Here is a 12,115-nt window from a genome sequence, read left to right as displayed (position 1 = left end):
TTTTGCTGCGCCTTGACGCGCGTCAACCATTGACTTTGCATGTAAACTCGCTGCTTCTGTCGCGCCAGCTGCGTCCAGTGTGTGCATTCGTTGCGTTCGCCTGTCTGCTAAGCTCAAAACAACCGCGCCTGGCTTGACAAAGAAACCAGGAGAACAGCTGTGCATATTTACGACAGTGCACTTTTACTTTCGCCCTCTGGGGGGAGCCTTGCTGGAAAATCAAAACCGGTTGCATAGTGTACCTTTAAAATGTACTTTTTTAGAACGACGGCAACAGAAAAGAGAACTTTTAACTTAATACTCTGAGCTCTGTTAGCACTCCATTGGAATGCTGGGACAGCTGTCAACCTCAAGAACGGACAACTCTGCTCTGATGCATCCTGGGTAAAGATGGAGGTGCAGGAAACACATCTGGAGACTTTGACCTACCTCAGTCTTTTGTTCTTGTGAATTGAAACAGTACTAGGGCTGAGGCTTATGACGTTATACACAAGCACATGAGAACGCACATGAATGCCTCCCTCATTCAAAAGTATTGCTGAATGGAACTTAAAATAACTAATTATAAAATAAAAACTATTTCACAAATTTGAGCATTTATTTCTTAGGCATTTTATGCTTTCCATCTCTAATAAAAAAAATGAAAAAAATAAGTATGATCGAAGTTAGTGAGGAATCAAGCTAAATAAAAAATAAAATCATATAAACCTGTGTTTTTTATTTATTTATTATTATTTTTTTTAGAAAATAATAAATAGATTTTAAAAGATAAATAATCACATTTAAACTTATATTATTATATTTATATATTACTTATTGTAGTCTCACTGACTTAATTAGTTTTACTTTGTTTTCATCAAGACTGCTGAGCTTCTTTGAGTAGCTCTTATAGCTCAGTGTGAAACCAGCTGATCACAGACTGTTCTCTACATCCAGTCTGTTCCTCTGCTTGGTTTGCATGTGTGTCACAGCTGCAGGTGAACTCAAAGAAAAACGTACTTTTTGGTTGCTAAAAGCTTGTTTAACAGATCCCAGCCCTATTTTATTTTACTACCTAAGAGATCAAATATTTTTAATGCACCCCTTGCAATGCTTTCGCACACCACTAGGGGTATGAGTAGGGTACAAGAATCACTGCTCTAATGGATCATATTTAAAAACTTTATCTAGGATTTAAAGTGTTTTGGTCACCATAACGAGGTTAATTTATCAATAAAACTGACTTCTTCATTTCTTGGCTGTGTCTCTAAAAACAGCTTTTTTAAACAAGTTGTGTGATTTGACGTGATGTAGGGGAGTCAAACACTGAATTACTCCGCACTTTGTGTGGAGAGTAGGGAGTTACCAGGTTGAGTGGACTTGTTATTAGATTTATTGATCGTAAACATCTTTAAGCAGAGTGTCTGCTAAAAGATGCTGAAACGAATGAAACTTGTTTCCTTAGAGGGACTGAGACACCGCCGCTGCTCCAGTCCCGATGCAAATCTAACAGTAAACAGGAGATTCCATTGGCACTTGTTTGGGATCAACAGGAACGCTGGAGAAACTTTAAACAAAGGGAAGATGGCTGATTTTTCTCACTGATTACCACCAGAGATTTGAATTGTGATCTGTTGTCAAGCTCTAAACAGATCGCTGCTCAAAACCTCTCAGAATGACGTCTGTGGTCCAGAAAAACAGCAGGAGGCTGCTGGACTGAACTAAAGCAGAGTTCATAAATACTCCACTGATTGCTCTCACACCACAACACAAGCTGTCTCCTTTGGCCATTACCCCCCCACTTTGCAGCAAGCTCATAATTATAGGGTTGTGCTCCATCATAAGTTTAGTTGCACACCTTTAATGTCTCTTCGTCATCTGAATTAGCATTGCTATCCATCATTTATTGCTGTAAAGCTAAGTTTTCCATATCTAAGTTTCCATATCTAAGTTTTAGTATGGAAGTAACATTTTTTCACAAAAACGACCCAGAAAGCTGAAACTGTTCATTTATAAATACATTTTGGTTCTAAAACCAATGCCTCGCATATTTTCCACTGTGAGGAATCCTTGATAAAAGTGAGGCTCCAACCTGCAATCTGCTCTTTCAGCATTTTAGTGGTAAAAAGAGCAAGTATTAGAATATAAAACTGATATTTGTTTTTCATTTTTAGTTAATTTAGGTGTTTATAAAGCATTTCTCTATGGTTAAGTCAGAATATACTAACTTACTCATTCCAATAAAGAGTTACTTGATCTGCAGAAATCTGACATTTAACTATGCACAAGCAGATGCACAATTCAGGTCCATATGGAGCAGGAGCAGGGCCGGACTGGGAGATTTTTCAGGCCAGGAGTCAGTCATGTAACCAGGCCACTCTGGTTACATGACTGACTGACATAAAATAAAATAGGACTGGGATTTGTTTTGCTTTCTGATGACCCAACTGAAAAATTAAAAAAAGCTTTTATCAACCAAAAAGTAAGTTTTTATTATAAGTTTGAGTTCACTTTCAGCTAATTATAGTCAGTCTGACTATAATTTCTGTTCTGCATTTTGTTCCCAATTCACCAAGTTTAAAAATGGTTATAAGGGAGCAACTCAGATGAACTCCAGTTTTATAAATACTGGTTTATAATATGATTTTATTTTGTATTTATTTCGATTCCTTATTAACTTCTAGGCAACATACTAATGTTGTTTTTTTTTATTAGAGATGGAAATTTATAAAAATTTAATGTTCAAATTAAAACATTAAGTAAAATCTTTTTTATTTCAGTTATTGTACATTCCCCTTTTGGATCATCATCAGAACTTATGACTGAGAGGGGTTCTCATGGTACGAAAAATTGCTGCTGTCTGTGTCCCTCCTCAAATTCTACTGGCCAAAGTGGCCTGGTCTGTCTCTCTCTCTGACAGGCGCACCACTGCTGCACCGGCAGACTTAAAAAAAAATAAAATAAAAGAGACGCAGGCCAGCAGGCCAATCCCAGGCCGGCGCTTCGGGAATATTAACATAATTATTGTTATCGTTAGTATTATTTTTTATTAAACAACAGGGTAAATTTAGTTTGACCTTTTCAATCAAAATGGCAGACAGTGGAAAAGTTCCCTGTCTGTTTTGTTGCCTAAGCACTACTTATTTTCAGGTTAGCGCAGACTGCCATAAAGCGGTGCTCTGGGTTACATGACTTTCTTGAGTTAAAAGGAGAGGCTCACACAGAGCATCACTGACTCGATAAATTGCTTAACATATTCAAAATCCAGCTAATAGCCGGGTAAAAGATACAGCGTTGCTTTAACCGAGAATAAAAACTGCTGTACACGCCACGCCTTTCAACAGTAAAATGAAAGTAATGACCACCTGCTTTGAGCTATTGAATCAGATCTTTTTCTTTTCAGTCTGCTGTTTGCTAACTGGTTTTTGAGGGATCACTGTTTGCAAGTTTGGAGAGAGAGAAACATGGCAACCTGGGTCAACATGTTAGATCATCTAAGCCATTTTCACCCACTAATTCCCACATTACCATGCATGCTTTGCAACGTCCAGTTAGAGACTTGTCATTACATTACAGTAGGTATTATCTAAGGCCCAAAGGAAACACCACTGGGGTCTGAACAAATCTGCATCATTCAGTTCTGTGTTTTTTGCATGAATTCAAGCTTAAATTATCTTTAACACACTTTTATTAATTTTGTTTTTGATTCATAGCTTTCAGGGCAAGACTTATTTTAATTTAAATAAACCCAATTAATTTTATTTACAATTTCTTTCTTTTATAAGGAAATAAATGGTTCCAATTTTTATTCAACTATAAAAAAATGCTTCATCAAATCAACTAAATCAACACAATCCAGTAAAATCATCAGGCTGTGACCAAATAGTCTGGTCCAAATAAAAAAAACAAACACTAAGGGTTTATTTCACAATACAGTCAGAATCTAATCTGATCCTGATTAAGAATTTTAAAGTAAATATAGAAATAACCAAATCCTGGTTTGCTGTGCATAACCTTCTAACTACAGTGCTCCTAGGGTATTGTTGTGAATTTATGTTCCACTTCCATCCAGGTTGGATGCCATATTAACGCCCCAACATATTTTGTAAATTTAAATTTGAAAAATATGCAATCAAAAGATGAAACTTTGAAAAGTAAAATATGAATTAAAATAATAACTTGATTGTAACTTTCTTAATACCTTTTTTTTTTATTGTGTTTATTAAAATTTCAGTTTTTTTAGATTTTATTTCTACCAATATTATATTTTAGTTTTGTACTTAAACTTTCCTTTCTTCAGAATAAGTTTTACAATATTGTATTGTTTTTAAATAGATATTCAGAGATGACATTCTCTTCACTTTAAGCTCAATACAAATAAACGCTCTCTGTGCACATTGACCAATATAATGACGTAACGACCAAACGAACTGCATCTTCCCCCTCCTTCCTAAACCAAACAGAGGAGAGACAAATATGATCTGCAAAACGCAGTTCGAAAAACATGTAGTTCCCAAAACTCATTTTGAAAATAAGGGAACATATATATATATATATATATATATAAAATCTAAAAAAAAAACAAATATCAATCCTTAAACATTTTATATATATATATATATATATATATATATATATATATATATATATATATATATATATATATATATATAATATAAAAAAAAAATAAACAAATATCAATCCTCAAACATTTTTCTTCTTTTTTTAAATTTCCATTTACAAAACATGTTCTTATCTTGTATCAATAATAGAATAAAATTTCCTCCATACTAGGTCTGAGCGATTCACCAAATATGTTGTTATATGGAATTTGCTGTTCTTAAAGTTTTAACTTTTAGGACCATCTTAGGCTTCCGTAGTTCAAATTGACATCCCCTTTTGTTTTTCATGTAAACTCAGTGCTGATTAAGTAGCTCATTGTCTCACACTGTTAGCTTCAAACTTTTTATTTGATATATTTCCCATGTTTACAAGCCTGTCCTACAGCTTTTATTTAGTTTAACTTGAAATTCAAGTTGTTTCCCAGAAGCTTTTTTGTAATTCGTCATTGTTTTCATGAACTAAAGGGAGAAAAAACTCTGTTAATCGGATTTTTTATATGAAATCCACAGTATTGTCTAGATCTGGATCCTTCCTTCCAAACCATTATTTTGTATTTGTCTCCCTACCACTTAATGATTCATACTGCGCTGTAGTAGTTGTACCGTTACGCTCCTAGCGAACACTAAAAACCTTTTCCACCTGTCTGTCTAATTGTGTGGCTTCATGTCACAATTGCGGTGATGCTTATAGCGCCTTTCACTGCTGTTTATTTTGCATGCTTTGGTTTTAATTGCTATTTAAACAAACTCTTTGCTTTAAAGGGCTTCCATCGGTCTCTAATTATTGTTTTGTAGACAGCGTAGATGCTAGCCTATACTTTGAAGATCCTGTATGCTTGTGGAGCTCGATGCTTCTAACTGGTTGTTGCGCTCCTGGACATTTCCTCAGGTCAAATCAGGAAATACAGACCTACGCCATCGCGCTCATCAACGCCCTTTTCCTGAAAGCACCAGAGGACAGACGGCAGGCAAGTGAACTACTGGGCCCTTTAGAAAAAAAATGGCCGACTCTAACTGCACACCATAGTTATGTCATCATTCTTCATCCCAAAACAGTCGCCTACACGTACATCACTTTCACTGATTTCAGATCATCAAACCAACAGACTTTTAGTTTGGTAGTAGCTCCTTCATTAGGTAGTACCAACACCTACATCTAAATTAAAGTATATATTTAAATAAGTTGCCCAAATATAGAGCGAAACATTAAAAATTCCAAATAATCTGAAAGGAATAAAATTATATTTATATTTACTTCACCATATATTTTATAAGTCATATAGATGCATAAGTAAAGGAAGCAAATCTGTTTCATATATACTAACTGATTTTGGTTAAAGAAAGACAATTGAAATGTTTTGCTTAATTTTTATATTGGTAATTTATGAAGGTTAAATCTGTCTCCATGGAGTTTGCAAGCTATCCCTGTTCATTGGTGGGTTCCCTCCGGGTACTCCAGCTTTCTCCAACAATGCAAAAATATGTCTACTTGGATACCTCGCTTAAATTATTCATAGGTATGGCTATGTTCACACTGCAGGAAATTGTCACCCAAATCCAAAGTGTTTTTACCCATAAGCGACTCATATCCGACTTTGCCGTGGTAGTAAGAACGACCCAATAATGATCTTTCACTTCACAAAAAAATCTGAATTGTGCCACTTCCATAAGTGGTGCTAAATCGGATATGTATCAGTATCGCTCTCACCTGCGTGTATCAGCGCAGTGGCCACCAGAGCATGTGAACGGAGGGATTCCCGCTCCCCACTCAGGAGGATGTTCGCTCGTTTGCTCCGCCACTCAAAGTTGCGCTGAGTTGCTCCCGAGTGGTGCACGACTTTACACGAGTGAATAAAGTGAATGTGATTGGTCGTTTATCAAGAGGGCGTGATTTTTGTGGGAAAGGTTCGCAAGCAAGTTTGGTTGTGGCCAGTTTCTTGGAAGCATCTTGCTAACCAGTTAGCAACTTAGTGCTAGTAGGTTCCCAATGGGAAATTCCATTGGGACCAAGTAGCACTAAATTGGTGACTTAGAAACGACACTGTCAAGGAACGCTATGGACAGAGGAAACATGCAAGAGAAGGAGAGTTTAGTGTTGGAGGTCGTGGATGAGTCTCCTCCGTCATCCATTTTTTATTTAGAGGAGGAAAGCTGGACGAAGATGTTGTGGAAGAGGACGCCAGGGCGGCAGAAGCTTGGTTTGGTGTAGAAGGCTTCCAGCCGTACATGTTTGAGCCCTTGCATCGCAACGCTGCCAGTTCTGTTAGCTCTACGCCTGCTGAAGACACAGACGTCCATCCCCGTGAACACTGGGACGGAACTCAATGGGAGAGTTGGGCTACATTCACACTGCAGGACTTGATGCTCAATTCCGATTTTTTTGTGAAATCCCTTTTTTTTTGCGTTGCCGTTCATATTTCCAAATATATGCGACTTGTATGTGATCTCCTGTGTGAACTGCATTCACACAGGAGGTGTCCCGCATGCACAGTAGAGGATGCAACGACGTCACACGCCAGCGTGCTCTGTGTTTACGGAAGTAAGCATGGATGGTAGTGGATGGTTAGATGGTTAAACATAAATACTGCTCTCCGCATCATCATCTGTCATGGTTGTTGTTTTTCTTGCTGCTTCTTTGACCTTTGTCGGGTATAAATGGCGTTCAGGTTGGATGAATACGATCTGGCCGTTCAGACACAGGTCGCATTTGAAAAGATCAGATTCGTATCGGATTCTGGACCACATAGCAAAATGGCCTGGGTTGCATTGTAAAAAATCGGATCTGTGTTGTTAAGACAACCATGAAAAGATCAGATACAGGTCGCATATGGGCCAAAAAATCAGATTTGGGTCACTTCAGGCTACAGTTTGAACATAGCCTAAATGATTCGTATTTCTGTTCAACCGTTGCGTATATTAGCTGCGAAAAATTTGATTGACAGATGACCGTTTATATATGATTGGCAGAATTTAGGCGTTCAGGCTGACGTATAACTAACTGGCCTGCATAAGATAATAAAAAAACAACAACACAGATTTTAAGACAGGATTTTTTTTTTATTTTAAAAAAATTTTCAAAATTGACATGGTCTGATAAAGAGTACAATTATATGCATGTTTAAGCCAGAATGATTTGACATTTAGTTATGACTTTAATATTTGCATGAATACTTTATGAAAAGGACCCTGCTGTGTAGCCCCCTCACTGTGGCTACTGCTGGTGGATCAGAGCAACGTCTCTCTGGGTTATTCTAAAAGTTGGTATTATAAGGAAAGAGAGGGACGTCCCCCTCCCCACATGGAGGCAAGTTAAAAAAAAAAAGTAGGTGGTGGTTTATTTAGCAAAGAGGCAAATATATGAATAGATATAAGAATATATTAAATATATCTATATATCTCTATACCACAAAATCACATTATAAATATCTGTGCTCTTTTTTTCTTACCTTTGTTGATAATGTCGGCTTCCATCGTTCAACAGCTTTTAATATCAAAGATGCTTTATTTTAGTTAAAAAAAAATCACAATTGAGCATCCAGACCTGCAGTGTGAACATAGCCTTAGAGTGTGTCTGCATGCTTGTTTGTTCCGTGTGTCTCTATGTTACCCTGAGATGGACTCGGGGACCTGTCCAGGGTTCGCTGCTTGGCATAGGTCTGCAATCTCTGACTGCTTTTCTAGTTTCAGTTCTGCTTTCTATTTTGTAAATAAAAAAGGACATTTCTTTATAACAGACAGAAAAATCCATTCAGAGTTTTTCATTATCCGAGTCTGGACGTGGTCACTAATTTCACAAGAGCACCAAATCTGACAGGCTGCAGAAATCACCAGTAAGCCGGGGAGGCAGAGGATGTTGAGGAGATGTTGTTTTTGAGTAAGAAACTTCACCACCTTCCCTGTTGTTGATAAAAGGGCACCAATTATAAGAAAGCTCGCCTTCTGTCAGTCTGCCCTACGGCAGCTGGGGCTAAGATGTAGCTCATCAAGGTGTGTGTGGATGGGTGAAGGCATTTTGGAGTCCATGGTCTTAGAACTATAAGCATCATTGACTCCATTTTCATCAAAAAAACTCCTTTTTTTGCAGAATATTTATATCTGATTTCTGTGGATAAAAAAACCAAGACATTTTATTCTGGGCTAAAGCTTAAACGGTAGCCTGTTAAATTTGTTATTCTTGTGATTTAAATAACCACATTCAGACTTGGAAAAGAAAAAAAAAATTAATATCTGTTTTAAAGTGTAAAAAAAAAAAAAAAGTCTAACATTTTTATTTAATTTATCCCTGTCTAGCAGAGGAAAAGTAAACTCCTTGTATTTTAAAATCATTTGATTCTAAAACAAAGATAAAATAGCCACTCATTTTTTGTTTTTTTGCTAAAGTGTAGTTTCTAAAAAGAACATTTAAGACTGAAAGATCCTTGTATAATTCGATTATTTGTATTTCAGTTTGATATCAAAAATGAAAACGAAATCCAAAAAACTATTTGTTTTTTGGATTTCGTTTTATAAAATAGTAGTTTTAGATAACCTTTCCCCACTACTTTAGATATGATTAGAATGATGGAAATCACGTCAGTTTATTTTATAAACTTCGAGGTAACGATATCTTTTTGAGCCACAAGCGGCTAGAAAATAAGAAAGGAAAATCACAGGAAAGAACATTCAAGAGCAGGTTAGAAAGTTTTTACAGACATAAACCTGTCAATTTAGAAATCATAACAGTAACAGTTAATAGCATCAGCTTTTTCCGTTTCCATCTGTATTGTTGCATTTAAAAAAAAAAAATTAATAGCCACTTGTTATTTTTATCACCAAAAGATGCTGTCTTTGTTGCACAAACCCAAATACCAACCTTTACATCAGCTTTAAATTCTTCCTTAAACATTTTTTAAACCTGTGTGTGCAAAAAGAACAGAAACTCTTAAGGCTTGAATATTTATACATTTTAATTATGGTGAAATTCCTATAAAAAAAAAAAAAAAAACAAGTCATAGGATGAATGCCATGTCTGCAGGATGCTCCAGCAGCAATATCAGCTTCCTTCTTTCTAATACACCTGATTCATCTTCTTATGTCACTGCATGCTTGTGAAGTTCGGATCTCACTGTCTGTGTGTTTGCACCTTTTGTTTCCATTGCCTTCATACCCCACCTCCCTGCACCCCACTCATAGGTGGAGTATACTAACCCTCTGGAGCAGCACCTCACTGTGAGTAAACGTCCTCTCTGCAGCTCACTCTGCTCCCACATCCCTCCTCCTCCTTCTTCCTCTTCACTTCCTAGCTTTTTCTGTGTCACAGCCAGCCTCTGCATAATCTTTTCGCATGGAAATGGAACCACAGCTTGTTGCTGCAGCATGCAGAACCATTTTATACTTCCTTTATGCTAATTCTGCAGACCCACCTCATTCAAACCCCTTTATAGAAACTCAGCTGTCGGTTATTTTAATATTGTTTGGCTACATTTCTGGGAGGTTAATTCTCAGCTGCTTTGCTTTGTTGTAAATTGTTTATTTTTCTTCTGATTAATTTGTTGTTATCTTGTGTGTTTCCTCAGGAAATGGCGAGCAGTTTGGCTCAGAAACACCTGCGGTCCATCATTCTTAACGTAAGTATCAACCTCAGTTAGAATAAACACAAATCAAGCCGTTTTACAGCTATCCATTTGTCTCAAGATCCTCTCTGTGACTAAAAGTTAGTTAGTTACTGGAAACTTTTAAGCTCCACTCACTCAGAAAGAAGAGAGTCCTAACCAGTAAATGTGATATGGCACCGAGTCCATGAAGCGAAACAGGATTGGCTCTGAAAATGATTTTTATTTGCACTTGTCAGAAAAGATCCGCTTGAACTGGCTGCAAATGTCTTCGAGAAGAACACGCTTCATTTTCCTCGAGCAGCTCAAACTTTCCTTCCTACAGAAATCTGCCCACATCTTTATAATGAGCATTACTTACCTGAAAAGTTGCGCTGTTTCCCTCCAAACCCTGTACCACTCCATGTTTGAATAGAATGAACACAAAAATACCTCCTTTTTTTTTTTTAGAAAATATTAATATTTCCTTGGCAACATTTTTCACACTACATGAAATGTTTCACTTTAATTAGCCCCTCCAATATTTAATGTACTTTGTAAATTCTCAATTGGATATAGGTGTGTACTTGGACTAGGACAATTTGTGTAAGAACGACCAACAAGAACTTAAATTAGGTGAAATAAGATAAAATGTCTGTCCATTATCAACATTAGCTAAGTAGTTTAGCCTAAAAAGCAAAGAAGACTCTAAAATACCAAATTAAATGTTTTACCTTCATTTATTTCATGCTTTTCTTTCCTGTTATATCTTTTTTTTTTTAAATGTCAATAGCTAGAAATAATGTACGGATCTTGTTTATTTTGAAGGCCTGCTGAGGTGATCTGCAAGGCTATAACTTTATAAATTTTATATATAAATTGTAGGGTTTTTTTTGTCAACTCTCAGTCCTTTTCTAACTTTAATTTAGAGATTTCTGTATTAATTGATTTGTTCTGTGTAGAAAGATTTGTTGTTGTGACATTAAAATCATAATTATGAGATTAAAAGAGAAAAAATAAAAAATAATATATATATATATATATATATATATATATATATATATATTTATTTATTTTTTTATTTATTAATTTTTTTTTCCTCGTGGCCTTAATCCTCATCTGCACACGCTTCTTTTGTAACATTTATATTTTCTTGGAGCTTATTATCTTTCCCTTTTCTGGCTGCTCGCTCTGTGTGAGAAGAAGTCCAAAGCTGCTGCTGTTTTTCTGCTGAGTCTAGAAAAGTTTTGCCCTGTAAAAGTTATCATCATTATGTTTCGATCATCATGTGGTAAAGGATTAAAAGTAAATTAATCACAGTTAATGCCTCTATTGGATCAGGGTTCAGTATGTGCTCCACCGCTGGGGAGCTTCTGATATAAATTGTTGTCTTGCTGGAAGGATAAACTCTGCTATAATCTTCAATCAGTTTCACTCTGTAACAGGTTTTCCTCCATGATTGCTCTATATTTAGCTCCATCCTTCTCCCCATCGACTCTCATCACCTTCCTTTCCCTGCTCAGGAAAAGCTCCAGGCTTGCTGAAGCCTTCAGGTTTCATGATGGGGATGTTGTACCCTGGAGAATTTCTACAACCTCTGCAGTGTTTTGCATGTTGGTTAAAAAACAAACATTTCCCTGCCTTTCAACCAGAGCTCCTTGTTCCACATGTTTGATGTGTTTCCTAAAGGATATAATCAAATTGAGATCTAATTATGCAGCACTATACTTTATTAGCTAATTTGGCCGCATGAAAACAATAAGTTACAGTTGATTCTATTTAGGAGTTTTAAAGAGAACAATGAAATAGGGCTGCAACTTATGATTATTTTGCAAATTAATTTATCTGTCGATAATATTTTTTTTAATTTATTGATTAATAATCGTATAGCCAAAGATTCTTTAAAGGAGACTTTTTTTTACAAAATTAAACCACTTGAGTTCT

General features: G+C 36.1%; 1 protein-coding gene across 4 annotated transcripts in view; it reads left to right on the top strand.

The window, feature by feature from the left end:
* The window catches only part of elmo2 (engulfment and cell motility 2), a 49,403-nt gene that overhangs the window by 16,350 nt on the left and 20,938 nt on the right, over positions 1–12,115 (top strand). For 2 of the 4 annotated variants that reach the window (XM_038298122.1, XM_038298121.1), the window contains exons 9-11: positions 5,491–5,569; positions 9,774–9,809; positions 10,157–10,207. In XM_038298122.1, coding sequence (XP_038154050.1) covers positions 5,491–5,569; positions 9,774–9,809; positions 10,157–10,207 — 166 coding nt within the window. The remainder of the gene's footprint in view (positions 1–5,490; positions 5,570–9,773; positions 9,810–10,156; positions 10,208–12,115) is intronic. The other 2 variants (XM_038298124.1, XM_038298123.1) reach the window with 1 other exon arrangement.

This window comes from Cyprinodon tularosa, unplaced genomic scaffold, assembly GCF_016077235.1.
Source record: "Cyprinodon tularosa strain WSP-4 unplaced genomic scaffold, ASM1607723v1 ctg40, whole genome shotgun sequence".
NCBI classification, from domain to species: domain Eukaryota; kingdom Metazoa; phylum Chordata; class Actinopteri; order Cyprinodontiformes; family Cyprinodontidae; genus Cyprinodon; species Cyprinodon tularosa.
Note: the sequence above shows the minus strand (reverse complement) of the source record. Positions and strands in the feature narration are given on the sequence as shown.